The sequence below is a fragment of the Felis catus genome, chromosome A2 (genome assembly GCF_018350175.1).
Source record: "Felis catus isolate Fca126 chromosome A2, F.catus_Fca126_mat1.0, whole genome shotgun sequence".
Classification (NCBI taxonomy): Eukaryota; Metazoa; Chordata; class Mammalia; order Carnivora; family Felidae; genus Felis; species Felis catus.
Window position 1 is genome coordinate 11462022 of NC_058369.1, and position 19276 is coordinate 11481297.

General features: G+C 52.4%; 1 protein-coding gene across 1 annotated transcript; it reads right to left on the reverse strand.

The window, feature by feature from the left end:
- Window positions 1–970: 970 nt before the first annotated feature.
- On the reverse strand, window positions 971–19128 carry AKAP8 (A-kinase anchoring protein 8). Its single transcript, XM_011289980.4, has 14 exons — window positions 18892–19128; window positions 16365–16403; window positions 14855–14887; window positions 14070–14346; window positions 13125–13626; window positions 12490–12619; window positions 12192–12238; window positions 10804–10837; window positions 8752–8839; window positions 6173–6314; window positions 5749–5842; window positions 5187–5317; window positions 3973–4068; window positions 971–1798 (listed from the first exon to the last, which is right to left on the reverse strand). Exons 1-14 carry the CDS (start codon window positions 18908–18910, stop codon window positions 1262–1264), a joined length of 2169 nt encoding a protein of 722 aa, XP_011288282.3. The 5' UTR covers window positions 18911–19128; the 3' UTR covers window positions 971–1261.
- Between the last annotated feature and the right edge of the window lie 148 nt (window positions 19129–19276).

Here is a 19276-nt window from a genome sequence, read left to right on the forward strand (position 1 = left end):
GCTTACTGAGCAATTTATTTGTTTCTAGTTCTTATATTGACCTTTCATAAATATTCATCTCGTCTCCAATAAAGCTCCTTGAGAGCAGGGCCCATATCTTAACTTTTATCAGGGATTAGCACCTTGTGCACAACAGGTGCTCCTCAAGTCTTTTACTATCTAGTAAATTCCACCCCCCCTCCCCCCCCCCCCCCGCCGATGCTTCCCCGAGTGAGACAGTTCAAAGCTTTGCAGGGAAACAGGCCCAGCAGTATCATTTCAAAAGGGAAGCGTCTTTCAATTCTCTTGATTATATCAAAGTATAACTCGCTTCCTACCCTTTTACACAGGCTAACTTTCCCAGATCCCTAAACCTCCAAAGGGGTAGTATTTGAAATGTGTGTATTTCACTGTATTCATTTCTTACAGATAGCATCTATCTATGGCAATTTATATTTGTTTTCCATTCATGGGAGTGACACCAAGTTTTCTTTCTAAATATATTGTAGAAGCAACTCACTTTAAGAAAAAAAAAAAAAACCCAACCCTGAAGTAACAAAGGTGGAACACAAATGAGGTAAAAACAAAACAAAAACTATAAAGGTGATACACCAAAGACTAAAGATTGGGAAAATAATGCCCTAGGCAAAATGTCCTCATTCTTGAGGGGCAAGCGGGAGGGCGTCCAAGGGTGCCAGTCTGTCAGATTCATGAGGCCTTTGAGAAGAGGTCACTGACGTGACAGAACCAACATCAAGTTAACGAGATTCTGCTACATCTTGTGAGGATCACACACCACACACGGTGTGCTCCCGAAGCAGGTCAAAAACTGAAGCCAAAGCAAATTCTTGAAACTTAAAAAAAAACACAAAAAACCCTTTATAAAACAAGATATACCCTAGTATTAAGCTGCTCTCAGAAAAAAAAAACAATAATAATAAAAAGGGCATTCAGCCAGTTGCTGTATTTAACAAGCAAAATATCATCAAAATCTAATTACCCAACTTTTATTACTTCAACTGCAGTGTAGAGAGATTTCACAGCCACTTGGGGGAATGTACAACTTCTGCAGCCTTTAAACCAAGGCAGAAAGCCAGACAACTCTGCAACACAAGCCCGTGAGGTACACTTTTTGGAAGGAAATGGCTGGGTCTCTTCAACAAAGTTTCCAGCATATTCCAGTAACACACCTAGCACTGCTTACAAACAGTGAGAGAGAGCAATGCAAAAGGAGAGAGAGCAACGCATTTCTGAAACACATCCCCTGAAACGGGGAGGAGGCTCAGTCTGTGGGAACGTCACCTTCGGGCTCTGCATCCGTCTGCTCCGTCTGCTTCTCTTTGGCTCCCGCAGCAGCCGGGGCAGGAGCAGGAGCAGGGGCAGGGGCAGGGGCAGGGGCAGGGGCAGGGGCAGGGGCAGGAGCAGGGGCTACCTCGGCGCCCTCCACCTCTGCTGCCACTTCGCCTCCAGCTTCAGCGGCCTCATTGCTGGCCAGGGCGGCTTCACCCCCAGCCTCTGCTTCAGCGCTGCCCTTCTCAGATGCCGTGCCACACGGTGTCTCCATTTCTCCCAGCTGTTCAGAGTGGGGGCCACAAGTGGCCTCCGCCGAGTCCACGGGGCCTTCCCCTTCGGCCAGCATTTCACTGCGTTCCGGAGCAGGCGCTCCCGCCCCGTCTACGGCTCTCACTGCTGCCGTAATAACCTCAGCTAAGACCTCCGCAGCCACCTCTTCAGGTGTCTCTTCCTTATCCTCACCTCCTAAATTGTCATCTCCTTCGACTTCTGGATCAACGGCTTCGTTGGTGAAAGGGTCTTCACCCTGGCCAAGAAGAGGAAAAGGTCAATGCGGCCTACAGAGCTGTCCAGATGAAAGGCTGAAGGTGGCCCAGGCGGCCAGGAGTCCGGGTTCTTATGATGCCCCCTCAACAACAGAAATGCCTTCAACTACAGCAGGGGGGTTAATCCTACGGGTGCTCAGGGCCTATGGATCCAGAAAAGCTTCACCACAACTGTTTTGCCTTTTAACTTTAATTTTCTTATTTAGTTAGCTAGGGCGTATGGTGTAAGCAGAATAAGGGGGTATTCTTGGTTTTAACATTAGTAATTTCAATCTCTGCAATGGGTTTTTGAAAGATACTTTTCCCCCTTCTTCAAAGGCTTTGTAAAATTTAGAGGAGAGTATTTACAAATATTTAACACAATAACTGCTCCCCCGCCCCGGTTTTGCACTTTTTAATCCAAGCATATAATTAATAGTGAAGTTCAAAAAGACCTAAGATTTCTTAACCCAATTAAAGCAAGAAAATCCTCATAACAGGAAGCTGAGTTTCAAATTTTAGTTTAAGTACACAGCCCTGGTTATATAAGAGTTGCCCCATTTTGCAGACAAGGAAATGAGTCTCAGCAACTTGTCAAAGGCCACACGACTATTAAGCATCAATCAGGATTGAACCCAAGTCAGACTCTGAGAAACCAAACTTCTTTCAGCGTATGCTACAACTGCCTCTAGTTTAGAAAAAGTAAACGTCACCACCGGCAGATTAGGAAACAGGTTTTAAAATATGGTGTTTAGGGGATGCCTGGCTGGCTCAGTCAGTGGAGCATGCGACTTTTGGTCTCAGGGTTGTGAGTTCGAGCCCCACAGTAGGCGTAGAGATGACTTAAAAAAAAAAATCTTTTAAATATACGAATACATAAAATATGGTGTTTGAAGCTTGCGTCTACACCTGACTCAAAAAACTTTAAATCTGTTTAAGCCATGACACAAAACACTGACCAGTCATGGTTATTTATTTAGATCCTATGATGCCTTGGGGCGCCTGGGTGGCACAGTCGGTTAACCTGCCGACTTCAGCTCAGGTCACGATCTTGTGGTCCGTGAGTTCGAGCCCCGCGTCGGGCTCTGGGCTGATGGCTCAGAGCCTGGAGCCTGCTTCCGATTCTGTGTCTCCCTCTCTCTCTGCCCCTCCCCCGTTCATGCTCTGTCTCTCTCTGTCTCAAAAATAAATAAAACGTTAAAAAAAAAAAACAAAAAAAACAAAAAAAAAACTTTAAATCTGTTTAAGCCATGACACAAAACACTGACCAGTCATGGTTATTTATGTAGATCCTATGATGCCTTGGGGCGCCTGGGTGGCTCAGTCAGTTGAACGTCCAGTTGACTATTGATTTCGGCTCAGGTCATGATCCCAGAGTTGTGGGATCGAGCCCAGCGTCAGGCTCTGTGTTATGCATGGAGCCTACTTGAGACTCCCCCTCTCCCTCCCCGAACTTCGCACACGTGTGTGCTCTCTGATTAAAAAAATAAATGCAATAAAAAAATTAGATTCTGTGATGCCTTTTTACCGGGTAGCACGAAGCATCCAATACTGGCAGATTCAATAAATGAGAGGTGGGCAAACAGATCCTTCCAGTCAGGCTGCGCTGGAGCCTAACTGCCAGCCCCAAACAGTGAGGTCTGGGGCTGAGCATTTAACAGATGGGCTTCCCAAGGAGGAACCAGGGGCTCTTCCAGCCGGACCTCTCTCTGGGGCACCCTCTCTGGGACTTTTTATTACTCTGCTCGGGTCACTAAGGCACAGTAGTCGTGGCACCACCAGCTCTTTCCTCCCCCTCCCTCTTGTTGGTTGTCTCTGCCAGCAAGTCTCTTTTTGGCTTCTTTCCTGGATAGTTAGCATCTAACTTGCATTCTTCTTTAAGCATCTCACAATCACTTGCTCAGGATTTCATGGATATTCAAGCTTTCCCATGGTGAGCCAGCACCACTGTAGGCGCAAATCAAGCAGGACCGTGTCCCAGACCCCACGCAAGCAAGGGGGGGTCGCAGGAAACCCACCGCCATGGAATTGCCAAACCTGACACCTTCCGGCGTCCCTTGATTCTTCAAAAGACTTAGAAATGCTAAATACTGTACTCTGGGTGCAATTCTGCACTTGTAGAGTTCATCCTCCATTCCAAAATCTTCTCCCGTACACTGGACCCCTAAGCACAAACCTTGAGGTATTTTTCCAGCATCTTCACTATGTGTCTGTTGTTCAAAACACTCTTAGCCACATGGAGACTGGTTTTCTTGAACTGTTCAGCAGCCAACTGCAAAGGGAACCAAACGTGGACTTTTAGACCTGGTGTGCAGCAAGGAGCAAGAAAACTAGCCAGGCTACCCTGAGTTGCCCTGGGATCAGCCCTAAACAAGAAAAAGACCAGTATCTTTCTTCACTGTGGCAAGTGGCAAGTCCCAAAATGCCAGACTCCCATAAGGAAAGAAGGCCCTGGAGAGACACTGGAACTGGGACAGTGTAGAAAAGTCTGATCACCACTGACACACCAGGGCCTGCCAGGTACCGTGTGCACGAACAAGCATGAAACGAGAATATTTACACATCAGATGCTATGCGGACTCAGCATGGGAAAAGGACAAGTTTTTTCTTTTCAGTTTCTTGAGTTAAGGTGACTTTATGAGTAAATTCAACGGCAGAAGTAGGGATTCTGCAACCACCTGGATTATTTTTGATCTTGGCCCACTGAAACGATACTGCCTATTTGTGTTGTGTTTCCTGGATGATCTTTAATCAACTAGGAGATGCACAGGCAGGTACTGACATCTCCGTTTGATAGTCGGGTGAACGAAGGACAGAGACAAAAACCAGGGCTCAGCAAGTGAGCTTAGGGGACACATGCGGCCACACCCACTACTTCTGTACTCTGGCTGCTGGTGCCCATCAGCAGCAGACTTGACATGTCAAGAGACCCCATGGAAGTATCTGCCACGTGACCCTTTATAAAAAACCTGCCAACACCCTGAGTCTACACGTTTATAGCCTCAGTCCCCACCAGCTAGTTAAGCCCCAATCCGTTCTTAACTCTGGGACCCCCAGGCCACTGTGCTCTGAATGGCCCTCAGCCTCAGCTTATAGGAAATCTGGTTTGTCAACAACTAGGAAATTTACCTGTGTGGCTTACAGGGAACATTCTCAACCAGGAGAATTTCACCTCCTCTACTGAAGTCCGTTGTTAAGTAACACATTTTCTCACATTTTAACAGAAATTCGGACGTGTCTTACAATCCACTGACGAAATGACAGACTCAACAGAGTATGTTAAAAAGCTCCTCAAGATGCTCGCATTCCCCACAAGACACAGAAGGCCCCGTGTCCCACCGGTGGCAGCCTGGAAAGGCTCGGCTGGCTCGGCACGAGGAGGGGACTCACCCTGCGGTTGTGATTGTGGTCGACCGAGTGCAGGTGCCGCTGGAGGAGCTGATGCTGCGCGGGGATCAGCATGTCACAAGCCAGGCAGTGAGCCGCCTCTATCTTCTTGAAAAAGTGCTCCTGGCCGATCCCTATGGGTACAACCCAAGTCTGGCGCAATTTGGGACAGCATCAGGTGATACTGTCCTCCTGCTCCCCAACAGGGCCCACGTTTTGTCCTGGTGGGTTCGTCCCCAAGGATCGGGTTAGGGCAGAAATCTGTGACAGGCAACACCCGCCCTCTAGCAGGAGGGTCTGTGCTAGCAGACGGAAGCACATCTGCACTGGGCAATTTTACTCAACTTTTTTCATCCATCTGGTCATTTCATACAAAGGACGAAGAAACATCAGGGGGCGTAGTATCACTCCGAAAAGCCACCAGTAAAGTGACCTGCATTAGACACACTCAAGGGCTTCTATCCATTGCTAGGTGTCCCACCCGAGGGTCCTCAGGTCACATGCTCAGCAACCTTACAACGGGCTGGCTTTGCACCCAGCCGCGCGCCCCAAGACCACGACTCACCTTTGAAAGGGTCTGGTTTGGGTTTTGTGCTTTCCTTCTCCATCAGCTCCTGACGCCGCTTCTCAATTTTCTTATTCCTGTTTACGATGTACTCCTAGAGAAGATGGCACCGAATGAAATGGCAGGGCGCTGTGTCTGCCTGTCTCCCGGCCGCACCAGAGGCGGCTCACTGAGGGCGGCTGCCAAGCCCCTGGAGGAGGACAGCCTTGTCTCAGCCGCCCCGGGACGGGGACATGGCTCTCCGAGCAGCTCGCGGGAACTACAATGGCCAGAGCGCTCGGCTCTCCCTCGGACCTGGGACTTGTACACTGTTATTCTGGAAAGCCCAGGCCTCATACTTCCCTTCCCCGTCCCTTCTCCGTGAGGGATCCGACTCCGGCAGGCCCATCAGGAAACACTGTGATGGACACCAAGTGTGCTTTACCTGGAGGAACTGTACGGTCTTGTCAGGGAGTTTGGTACTTATAAATCTCAGTGTCTCTTTGTGAAATTTGCTTTGTAGATGCTTCTGGATTTCATCTTCTTCAAAGCTACGAAACTTGCACACAGAACAGGCGAACTGAATCCTGGAGAGGGAAGACGAAAAGAGCAATGATGCAATCAGTTCACCTCCAGTCAGAACTGCAATGGAAACGGGAAAGCAATTTCTATACCAAGACTTCTGACTTCGCACAGGGCATCAGAGTAGCCATTACCCCAGGTTTCCCCATGTCAAGAATGGGAGTAAAACCTTGCGAGTAGTTCAGGGAGGTGATTCATGCACCATTCCAGTCTGCTGGGCCCAAAGGCCCCTAAGAGAGCACCCTAAGGTGGAGATTTTCCAAAACTGTGGACTCTCTAAAAGCCTCCAGACCACTGCTCTGGGGGGGGGGGGGGGGGGGCATAGTAATTCCATAACTTCTTTCTGCAGCCACCAGAATAACATGAGATAACCTCATTTAAAAACATTGTTTTTACATGTTTATCTTTGAGAGAGAGCACACAAGCAAGCTCATTGATTGGGGGAGGGGCAGAGAGAGGGAGACACAGAATCCGAAGCAGGCTCCAGTCTCTGAGCTGTCAGCACAGAACCCAACGTGGGGCTTGAACCCATGAACTGCGAGATTATGACCTAAGCCGAAGTCAGATGCCCAACCGCTGAGCCACCCAGACACCGCTGTATACTCTTTTTAATGTTTATTTTTGAGAGAATGGACATGAGCAGGGGAGGGGCAGGGAGACAGAGGGAGACACAGAATCCAAAGAAGGCTCCAGGCTCTGAGCTGTCAGCACAGAGCCCGAAGTGGGGCTCCAACCCACGAACCTCGAGATCATGACCTGAGCTGAAGTCGGATGCCCAATGGACTGAGCCACCCAGGCACCCCTGAGGTAACCTCCGTGAGGGGGTATTCCTGGAAGACCTTACACAATTTAAAACCTATAAAACCCAAGATAAGTTTTCCCATGGGACTCAATGTAAAGACCTGTCATATCAAATTTTACAGCTAAAACCACATTTCTTTGTTGCCTGCTTTCAAAATCTCACAAATGCAGTCACGCTGTAGGGCAAGAGGAGAGCAGCTTGCAGAGCCCTATGCCCCCAGAGCGGGGCGCTGCTTCCCTCGGCTCTGCCCAGGAGGCCCTGGCGCACATGGGGTAATAGCATGGACCGGGTGGCACTCAGGAGTCCTCATCTACCAACTCAGACTGCTGCCGGCCCCCGATGGCAGGCTTCTCCTCTCTGGACAAGATATGACATTTACTTTTGCACATACTCTCATTGGAGGAGTGCACAGAAAAAGTTCTGGGGCCCTATGTGTACGAATGCGTACAACTCTCAGGAAGCTACCAAATAAATACAGGGTTCACGCTTCCTTGTGACTATTTCTCCAAGTCTCTTTGAGGACCCTCTGTCACTAGGGTGGAGTCTAAAGATTCCTTCTGGAGAAAATGTCATCTCCGTTCTCATACAGCATGGAAATAGACCTGATCTAGCCATCGTTCGTTACTTATTCATTTACAAACAAGCATTTCAGGGACGCCTGGGTGGCTCAGTTGGTTAATCGCCCGACTCCTGATTTCGGCTCAGGTCGCGATCTCCTGGTTCATGAGTTTGAGCCCCACATCGGGCTCCGTGCTAATGGTGCAGAGCCTGTTTGGGATTCTCTCTCTCCCTCTCTCTCTGCCCCTTCCCTGCTTGCTCACTCCCAAAATAAGTAAATAAACTTAAAAAACTAAAAATAAAAACAAAAACAAAAACAAATGTTTCGATGAATTTCTGTTTAACACTTGGAAGTGCCTACTTTCCAGTTCCTGGCTTTCCTGCCTCTACAGTTAGCTCTTTTGCTAACATCTGTTTTGCACTTCTCTGCACAGGAAAAGCACCACCCCATTTGAGCCATAAAGGATTCCCCATCAGGTCATACAGAGAGCCTGTGTGTAGAGAAACAGCCGCGAGCAGTCAAGTCCTGAGCAACCAAGCACTCACTAGGCCACCAGTGGTTTCCATTTCTAGTCAGCAGCCACCTGATCACTGAAAAGGCAGAGAGGCACATGGTGTGGTCACACCAACACCCTTCGCACTTTTGCAATTCTTTTTATACCTAGAGACTAAATTTGTAAAGTAAAGTAGCACCTAAACGTATACAATTGCCATGCCGAACTCCAGAGGGGGTCGGGATTTGGTCAAGACACCCAAAGCACCTTCTTAGCAGCTCTGCTGAAGTTCACCTGTCTGGGGTGACAGATATAAGCCATGGACTGGGAAACTCCCTACCGGTCGGCAGGAGAGCAATAGCGCCCCCTGCTGGACACATGCGGGCCAGCGACTCACTGGCAAGAACGTAGTGCCATCGGCATCTCCCAAGTTTTGTCTCCTCTCGACCTCACTTGCATTTCCTGACAGACACCACAGTCAGATCAAACCAGACCGCTCCTGCGTCGTGCAGTGAAGACAGATGAGCTCAGGAGAACCTCACCAGTGCCCGGGTTCCTGCCAACCTCCCCCCGGGCCTGCCTCCTCACCTGTCTGCCGCTCGGTCTCGCATGCGGTCTCTCCTCCTTTGCTTTTCCTTTCTCTTCTTTACTTCATCATCCTCATCGTCCTTCTCTCCTGTAACAGAGAAGTCCCTTCGAGACGCCCTGAGGAGCCTGCAGAGATGCTGAGCACCAGGGCTTGGTGGGGACCACGGCTCGGCCACCACCAGGCACCCCGTGCCTGCTGCCACCTCCAACACAGCAGGGTCAGGATACCCTGAGGCACCAATAGTCTGTCAAAGGCTCCCAACAGGGATAGGCCTTTGATGAGAACCCTTGGGAGTTCTCAGGGAGTCCGCTCACATGCCCCCATGGTGTGACGAGGCTGGGATGGGCCAGGGACCCGGCCTGCCCATCCCACTCACACCACAGCCACCTGCTCTCTCTCTGTCCTTCCCTATCCTGCTTTTCTGATCCAGTGCCCTGCCATCGGTCTTCTCCCAAAATCACTTAAGGAGAGAGAGAAGCGATTCTTCCCAGATAAGAGGCAGCAGCGGGAAGGCCTCAGAAAATAGAGCAAGCCGCTCTACCGCCCTCCGTCCCACCTCTAGGTGGACCATGACGACTGTCCCGTCAGCCTCCTCTGAACTAGGGCCTCAGCAGGTCTGACAGTCCTTGCTGGCCCGAACTCTATCTTCCACTCACAAAAACCGTCCATCTAGGGCTTTCCCAGGGCTACGAGGGAAGCAGTCCTAGAAACAAAAGTGGGAAGAGACCAATTGGTCCTCCGTCCGTCCCCTGGGGCCAGCGCAGAGGCTCCTCTGAGCGCTGTGCAGCCCAGCGTCCCGGCGTGAAGCGAGGCCAGGCCAGGTCACCACGGCTCAGGGCCAGGGCCAGACACTGAAAAAAGGTTGGATAAGCATCTGAACTGTAACCCCTACCCCTGATGCCAGTCACGAGACTGTCCCACGAAGATGGCGACCGGCGTGCGCTGCTCAGAAGCCTCTCAAAAGGGCGTGTGGGATTTTTGGCAAGAGGTCACTGCCTGAAACTATTACTGTTGTTTAATAGCAAAGTCATCCCGGGTAGGTAGCAGGACCTGCGCGCAATAAACATGTCACCTTTGCTTTAGCATTTACCCTGCTGCATGAGCTGCGTACTGCTGTGTGGTCCCAAGCCATAGGAGTAATCACTTCAATAAACAATGTGGGAGGGCCTCAGAGGGTTGGCCAAGTCTAAACACATAGAAGGAGCATCTAAGCCAGGGGCCTGCAGATTTATGGCAGCAGAGCCACAAAGGAGCCAGCCTGTGATTCTTGGGGAAAACCAGCTATGGACAGACCAATGGGAACAGGAAAAGAAACAAATGGCAAGATCAAGGCCACGGTGTCTCAGGCTGCTTCTCCACACCCCCCTGAAAGGGTTGAACCTTGCTCTGCTCTTGCCGCTTACTTGAGACTCTTCGGTCTCCCACAATGGCACTGATGAGGCCTGCTGAGCAGGGAATATCTCTGGAGGACCCGGGCTTGGGTGCACGTGACAGGCCCTCCCCTTCCCCACCCCCCACCCCCAGCTCCCAACCCAGGAAGGTGTCTGAACTCAGTTCCACACAGCCATGTGTGCTGCTGCCGCCAGCATGCCCACCACAGAGGCTGAGAGCACAACGCTGGGCTGGCAACGCAGGGAAGTGTGAAAAGAAAGAAGCCCAGGAAAAAACAGTACAGGGACCTGCAACAGGCCAATAGGGAACAGAGCGGACAGGCTGGAGAGCACCTTTTCTTTTCTTTCTTGCGTTTCTGAGACTCTCCCTTCCCTGCCACTGCAAGCTGCTGCACATACTCAGAGATGAGGTTTGCCCCCTCTCGTGACAGCCTGTATCAAGTGAGGCAGACAGACCTGTTTCCAGCAAGTGCTGCTCTAAGCACTGGAGCAAAGCCTGGGGGTGAGCACCACGGCCAAGGCCCACCCGGTGGCCACGGCCCCTCTTCTGCCCTGAGCCGCCAGGCCCTCCATCCAGGCCCTGGGCTTGCTCAGAAGTCCAGCCTGGCCGGGAGCCGGGCAGTCACAGCAAAGCTCAGAGGGACATGGAGCGATGCCTACCTCTCTGCCTCCCGGAGTCAAAGAACTCGTCCTCCTGAAAAAGGGCACACACAAAGTTGGACGGTGAGGTGGAGTTTCCAGAACTCTCCACAACCAACCTAGCACCCTGCCACCACCTGGTCACGATGTGTCAGGACAAGTCTCAGGGCAGTGGGATAGAGGCTGTGTGTATCCTATCACTATTCCTGGTTGCCTTCTGAGATTCTGTAACGACTAAAGTGCTGTTTTATTAAAGTCAGTGGCCCTCTTTCAGTTCTTTCTAAAGCTAAAGAATTCCCTCTGGCAAACACACCAGCGCAGTTCTGCACATGGGAATGCCAACAGCCCATCCGTCAGCTCTATATCAAGAAACCCTGATTTGTGGGATGCTAGTTCCAGCACTCTTTACTGAAAAGGAGCTTTACCAAATTTCCAGGCCATCTGTTTACATTTATCAAGGTAATAACAAATGCACCTAACTGAAAAGTGCAATACTGCCCATTTCTTAGCCATCAAGCTCAAGGTTAAATTACTCAGCAGCAGATACACAGAATATCTAGATCCCAGACTCGAAATCTAGGGAAGCTAGATAAAGAGCAAGTAAGATTCGCCCAGAAAAACCCGAAAATTCACTGTATTCTGCCTCCCCGACCCCCCACCCATCTGAGCATCAGAAGGACTTGGTTGAGACCTTCATATACTCAGATCTCCAGGCCCTGCCCCAGACATGGATCAGAATTTGCAGGGAGTGGGACGGGTAGGCAAAGGCCGACTCCCTAGGTGCTTGTGCATGGTCCTGGCTAAGAGTTGGCCTTAAATGCCTGTCTCTCATGATTGGTTTTGAAGGCGGAAAAACATGGAGGCAGCTGAGCACCAGCACAAAGCGGGCAGTAAGGCTTCCGTGCCAGTTTGAAAGCCTCAGCGCACACAGCCCACTGCACTTACCACGTGCGGAGCTAGGAACATCACTGAGGACACAGGAGTGTCTGTGGGGGAAGGGCTGGGAGTGTTTTCAGGAAGAGAAGCATCGTTGGTTTTTGTTTTAGAGAGAGAGAGTGAGAGAGTGCGCGCGCACAAGCGGGGGAAAGGGGCAGAGGGAGAGAGAGAATCCCAAACAGGTTCTGAGCTGTCAGCGTGTAGAGCCAGACGCAGGGCTCGATCCCACGACCCTGGGATCATGACCTGAGCAGAAATCAAGAGTCGGACACTCAACCAACTGAGCCCCAGGAAGGGAAGTACTGTTAGAAGTACAAATCTTGAGCTGCAAGTCAGACTCTTAAATCCACTCACACAGCAGTCAAGTCTACCACAGAAGCTGTTCCTGCCTCTTTGGGAGAGAGAGGGTAACAATGTAAAGAAGAAATCCCACACCAGAAACAAAGGAGGCTGACCAGTGAAGTTGGACTTACACCCCTGAATTCTTCATCTCCTGACCGGAAGTCAGCAGCTCCATCATCTACCGGACACAAAGAAGAAGGAAAATCAGCCCCTCCGTAGTTAGCCGGCTCCCTCCTTTCACCCTCCCAAGCTCACCGCCCAGAGCAGCCAGCACTTGTCCTGACTACAGTGGGGACCATGGGAGTGCGGGTGATATGCGCCACCCTGGAGTTCAACACACGTCCACTGTATGGACGGGCAGGAGGAGCGCCAAGCACAAAAACGGACACATCTCACACCCACCCGGGCCTCCTGGCCCCCAGGGCATACCATTTTCAGAAAAATCTCCTTCGCTGTCAGCCCGGGCCAGTTTGGTGTCAGGCTCATCGTAGATGTGCAACTGCTTCCGTTTCCTGCCCATGCTGTCTGGGCCACAGCGGTCAAACCCTCTCCGTCTGGGCTACAGACACAAGCACATCCGATGTACCGCTTACCCCGACCATTAAGAAACCCCAGAGAAACGAAGATCGGAGAAGTTGTAAGATCAGAGAACAAAGGCAGGAAAAATCTTTGATCTTGTCACAAAACAAACAAAGATGACTGTAGTTGAACCCTCCCACCACCCACAATTTTATGCTAAGAAGTTGGACACAAAAAGCCACATATTATGTGATCACGTTCCCGTGAAAGGTCTAAGAGAGGTAAATCTACAAAGACAGAAAGATTAACAGTTGTCAAGACTGGAGTAGAGAGCAGGGAGTGACTGCTAATGGCAGAGGTTGGCTTCTTTCTGGATTGATGGAAATGCTGTAAAATTAGACGGTGGTGAAGGTTGCGCAATTCTGTACGTTTTTACTAACATTCAATTGCACACTTAAAAAATGAGTGAATTTTACAGTACCCAAATTTTCCCCAATAAAGCTGTTTGAGAAGTCGGCAGATTAGAGAACTTCCCAAGGGCTTACCCGATCCCTCATCCGGGTCTGTGACCGGCCGCATCCATAGGGCGCAGAGTTGTCATAGCCGCCGGCCCCCTGCATGCCCATTACACTGAAGTCTGGGGCCATGGACTGGGAGAAGAGGGAAGGCGGTGGCCTGCTGGGGGAGGGGCCTCCCAGGCCCCGCCCACCCACATAGTTCATCTCCGTCCAGGGAGCGGAAAGGGGCTCGGAGGAGGCTGCCGGCGGCGGCGGCAAGAAAGGGTCGCTGCGCATGAAGGTGCTGGGGGTGCTCCGGTCCTGAAAGCGGCCCTGGCCCTGGCCCTGGCCCCGGCCCCGCATGAAGCCATCAAGGGAGCCCCGCTCACGGGCTGGGTCCCGGCAGTCACTGTACTGACTGTTAAAGCCCCCATTTCGGTCAGGCCCCAGGTCAAAATCATAATCGTAGCTGTAGCTGGGGCGGTACGGATGGTGGTCAGGCAGACAAGACCTGGAGTCATAGGACTCAAACGACTGGAAGCGGAAGGAGCTGCAAAGGAAGCATAACCATCACTTCACTCTGGGCCCAAGCGCAAGTCTCCCGCAAAGCTGGCTTCACGACATTCAGAACAGCACACGGCACCACGCAGCCCTCCTGAAAGCTCAGAAGGCAAAGCGCACCAACGATCCCCCTTGAACGTTGTTGAACGAGGTGCATGGAGCCCTTGGCTGTGAGAACAAGAGGGTCTACAGGTACCTGACGCAGACACAAGGAGTCTGGTGTCATTTAGCTAACAGTCATACCCTAAGCCCCACCACTCAGGAAACCAGAAAGTCCTATTACAATACCTCTGCCCCAATAACGCCCAACTCATCTACTCCATGTTCAGGAAGGAGCTGAGGAAAACCCTCCCTGGAAGAGGGGGTGCCCACTGCCATCTGCACAAAGCTGGGGTGTGGGATCCCCAGGGAAGGGCTCAGGTCCATAATCACCTCTCCCGGTCCTGCATGCCCTCCCCACCGCCGCTGCTCCCGCCCCTGCCTCCTTCCTTGGACATCATGTCCAAACGTTGATTGATCTTGGCGATGAGAGAGTCGGAATTGTCGGTGCACGGCTCTGGACCATAAGAAGCCATGTGCATGGCAGGGCCCCCAGCTCCCAGGCTGTCGCTGGCCTTGGTGGCCTCCCACGAGGCTGGGCCATAGCTGTAGGTCGCTCCTGTGGTGACGCTGGTGTTCTGGGCACCATAATAATTGTAGTTTTCATAACCTGCCACGGGGAGGAAGAACCAAATCAGACCTCAGCGGCCCCAAGGTCAGTCTACAGCAGCCACATCTGGAGAGAAGCACTCGCTGCCCACAGAGAAGGAAGACTGTCAAGGAACCAAGTGGCGCTGGCATCACCCCACGTTGTAAATATCACCCGCCAAGGGGCGGCAAGAGAAGGACAGAGGCTGAGCCTCAGCCACGAGTGGTTGGCTTTCCGCACCAGATCTGAACACTTGCTCCCCACTCAAAGCCAGAGGTGGCTGAGAGCCCGTGAATGGCAGTTGGGGCTGCTGCTCCCATAACACAGTCACGATCCCCAGCTGCCAGCAAGTTCCTGACACTGCCTGGGCCTGCCAAGCCTTCAGGAGAGCTGTGGGCACAGCCAGAATAGGACGCGGGGGGATAGGGGGGGCATGGGGAGGGATTAGGTCTCTGTATCCCAGCCCCTCTGGGATCGGGTGGCCAATCAGAAGCCTTCTTGCGCGCCCACAGATCCCCAGAGGGCCTACCTTGCCAGCTGGCCACACCGGTTCCGTATGCACCTGAGAGAAACAAAAATAGACAAGAGCTTTGTTTACAGAATGAAAGTGCCTGAGACACACACACCACCCCCCCAGCCCCAACTGTCACCTTACTCCACCAACCGCAGGTCTAGGGCTGTGGGCAGCTGTGGCAGTGCTGTGGGAGGGGCACCCCTGGTTGGCCACTGAGGCCAGGAATGGCTGGGGCCCACTAGCTGTAAAACTCATTTCCTACAGCTCTACTCAGCTAAGCATGATCCAGACTTCTCTTGTAGGCAAGCCTATCTCCCCCATCAGGACAATGAGAAAGGACAAGTGCAGCCTTCCCAGGAAGTGTCCAGTGTGGGCCACCAGCCAAGAGGCGGACAAGGCTAGATCCTCTGGCAGAACCCTTTGAAAGTGCCAGTTCTCACCACTTGCCAGAGCTCAGGCACCGCTAACACAGTGAGTACATCAGTGGAAGATTGTGTCCCCAACTCAACTAAGCAAGGGGACATTATGTACCCAAGCGACATGGAAAAAGCTTCCTCCTGGGAAACTTGGTGATGGGAGAAAAAGTGACCCCACCACCCTCAATGGTGCTGGGGGCAAATTCCAGGGTCAGAGAACAAAGAAAGCCCTCATCCCATCCCCTGGAACAAATGCTGGCAAAAAGCAGACAACCTCACCACCAGGGAGGACATTCTGGTCCTTTAAACATCCTGAGCATCCAGCATTATGATCTAGATTCCAGAGCAGGGCCAGCAAACAGGGCCCCAGGCCAAATCTAGCCCATTGCCTGTTTTTGTACAGCCCGCAAGCTAAGGATGGGTGTTAGCTTTGTAAATGGTTGGAGACGGGAAGGGAAAAAAAAAGAAAAAAAAAAAAAGAATATTTCATGATGTGAATTTTGACATGAAATGCACCATTTATATATTTGTCAAAACTCACAGAACTGTGCAACCACAGCGACTATTAATTTAAACTGTGGATTGTAATTAACGGCAATGTATTGACATTGACTTGTTACTGATAATAAACATACTGCACTAGTGCAAGATATTAATAATACAGGAAACTGCTGGGGTGAAAGGAGACTATCTGCTCAACCCTGTTAAGTCTAAAACTACTAAAAAATAAAGTCTATTAATCATAAAAATCTCTTATCATACCCTCAGCTATTTGCTCTGAATAATAAATCCCTAAAATAAAGGCTCTTTCACCACGTATGAAAACTATACGGTATGCAAATTTCAGTATCTTTAAATATTACTGGCACACAACCACGTCTGTTTTTTTATAAACATCTCTGGGACTTTTGCATGGCAGAGACCGTATAGTCCCAAAGCCAAAAAAGTTTACTATGCAGCCCTTTACAGAAAAGGTCTCCTCCAGATCCTTGGGCTAGCCCTAGTGTGCCTGTCACGCTCTCCAGGTTACGGTCACCGTCCCGGGCTCTGGCAGGCTAGCGCCTCAGGTGTGTGTGGGGTGGAATCCACGCCTCCCCGTGAAGTCTTACCTTGGGTGTTGGTGGGTCCAGCACTCCATGCCCCATAGCCTGTGAAGAGAAGACCTGTGAGTTAGGATCCTATTTGTCACACGGAAAACGGGTGCTTCTGAGGCGCTCTGAGGCACCTAGAGTGGTCGCCTTCAAGGACAGTTCAGTGCCAGCCTCACAAGAAGGCAGCATAACCACAACACTGTCCCTCTAAAAGTCCTGAGCGGGCTGATTGCTATTACCACACTCCACACACAGGCTTGAGGTCAAAGCAGAAAAGAGTGGGGGGGATAGACTTTGGGGCCAGCTCTGCCAGTAGCCTGTGGAGGAAGCTTGGCCTGAGCCTCCATTCACAACCCGGGATGACACAGGACAAGGTGCCAGCTAACCCAGGACTAGGATACAGTTTGGCCCACCCACCAAGCAGTCCTAAGTCCCCCATAACTGAGAACAAAGTTCAGAATTTGGAGACGACTGTGCCTCTCCAGGCCTCACTTCTTTGTGACCACGGACCCTCCCTCCCATGCTCCCCTGGGCCTTCATGTCCCAGGGCTTCCGCCTGGCCTAAGGCATCCGGGCTGCAGTCCTCTCTCTGGTGGCTCCCTTGCAGACTCCCATGACAGCATCTGTCTGGGCCGTCTTCATTTCTGTGTCCCTGGAGCCTCAAACGGAGCTGGACACAGGCAGCCATCCACACCTGTCAATGATCCTCACCTTTACAAAACAGGAATATACCCTGTCTCTCTTTCCAGAACAACCCAAGCCACTAGCCAAGTGCCTAGTGTGTGCCCACACATGACAGGCAATGGGCACATGTTGGTTGGTGTCCCCGAATGCCATTTAGAGATGACAGAGCTAAGCCTTGGAGATTCAGAGACACATTGCTGAAGTTTGCCCTTTGCAGGCTACGGTCTCCCTTGCCACACAGCCTTTTCTACACCTGTGCGGTAGAAAAACAGAGTAGTGATCCTAACGGCAAGTGACCAACTACAGAACACTAGTCTAAATACCATATACTAATCACATAACCTCATAACACCCCTTCAGATAGATAGTATTTACCCTATTGTCCCAGAGGCTCAAGAGGCTGGCACTTGCCCATGATCATGGAGCTGGAGAATGGAAGAACTGAGACATGAACTCAGATGTAGGTGCCTCCTATGGTCAGGAACCAACTGTCAAGGCTCAGCGAGTCCCGAGAAATAACTCGAGGTGGACAAGCCACAGAAGGACTCAAGGAGGCCCCAGCATCTAACCGGAACCTGAAGGGTTCTGGCAGGTAGGAAGTCAGGAGCATAAAACCTCTTCGCGCTCAGGACGTGCATAGGGCAGGGTTACTGGCTGAAAGATCTGGTGGGAAGCAGGCAAGGAATTGCGAGACCCAGGTAGACTGCAGAGAAGACGGGGAAAGCCAGGGTGAGCCACCCCAGAACACTGGAGACACCCAAGCACACCAGGCACCTCAACAGCTCTCTTGCAATTCCTGCTGCTGAATCCTAACACTGCCACCTTTCAAGATCAGTGCCTTTCTTTAGCTGTTGTAACGAAGATCAGACTGCTTGCTTCCGCAACCTCGGATAGATACTTGGATAGGGACGGCACCTGGTTAAGCCCCCCACCCCACGTATTCCAACATCAACTGTTCTCCAGGGACAAACTTGGCTTCCAGCGCACAGCAAAAGCATCCTAGAAATCTCGGATTCTGGACACTCAGAGCCAGTCGCTCGAGAAAATCCGTCCTGCCGCAGACCCTGCGGCCCAAGTGGGGAAAAGGCACGTCCCCTCTTACACAGCCCCCAGACACCTCCAGGCCACAACGAGGGGCTGCCTGAAGGAAGGCCAAGAAACTGCCACCACCCCAAGGCACATCAGGTTTGCAATTCTGCACGAGACCCAACACCTGACCCTCGAAGTCCTGTCCTAGGCCAGCACGAGTCACGTACGCGGCAGGCGCCCGCCGACACTAGCCCCTGCGGAGACCGCGCACTGGTGGGGCAAGGTCCGACCAGCGCCGCCCGGACGGCTTCCGGGACCGGCGCGACGGAGCACGTGCACAGCGTGCAGCCCCGGCCAAGCCTCACATCCCCGAGATAGGCAGCCGAACTCCCTCGGCCTCCAACCGCGGGCCCGGCGCCCCACAAGCTCGTGCCGTGGCTCCGCCCCCGGGCGCCGCCATTTTGTGGTCTTCCGAAGCGGGAAGGCGGACCTCCGAGCGGCGGGGTCGACCGGGCCAGTCCCGCCGGGTCTGAGGGGTAGAAACGGCTAGGACAGCCCAAGGCGCCCCCCGAAGCCCGCCGCAGCGTCGGCCCGCCGAACCCCGCCCGCCTCCTCAGGCCTCGTCGGCCAATCCCCACGCAGCGCCCTGGGAGCGACGACTCCGAGGTCCAATGAGCAGCGCGCGCGCGCCCCGGCCTCCTCTCCGCTGGGTCGGGCTGGAGTAACCGTGCTCGGGCGTAGGCCCTGTCCCCGCGGCCCTCTACGCAGCGGCGGCTGCGTCGCCCGAGCAGCGCCTGGCCACCCCACCTCGAAATGAGCCGCCCAAACGAACCTCCGTAGCCCTGCTCCATGTCTTCAGCTCGGCCCGCCAGCAGCCCCTTTTTCTAGGGTGCCACAGGACGCATGCGCTCAACACACTTTCCGACGTCCGCTACTGGAAGACCAGGCGCATACGTCACTCCTTCCGCACACCACCACTGGCTGGCTTTCGCGGCGTACCCGCCCGTCGCCCCAGTCGGCCTTCCGGTTGCTTGGAATCGGCTTTCACGGCATCTTGGGAGTTTTGGTCCGGACACGGAGTCTTACTCTGCGCAGGCGCTTCCCTCTAGCTCCCCGCCGCCAGTGCGCAGTCGCACCCCCACCCTTTCCCGGGTCCCGCGCGCAGGCGCAGTCCGCTTCTCACTACGCCGACCGTGCCGCACACCAACAAACGAACA

Bases quoted from the DNA above. Each gene is read 5' to 3' on its own strand.
- AKAP8 (XM_011289980.4), bottom strand. The intron at 12,620-13,124 runs GTAAGCCCTTGG...TTGTGTCTGTAG, and splicing joins AGACCCGGATGAGGGATCGG to CCCAGACGGAGAGGGTTTGA. The intron at 5,843-6,172 runs GTAAAGCACACT...CATCTTCTCTAG, and splicing joins AGACCGTACAGTTCCTCCAG to GAGTACATCGTAAACAGGAA.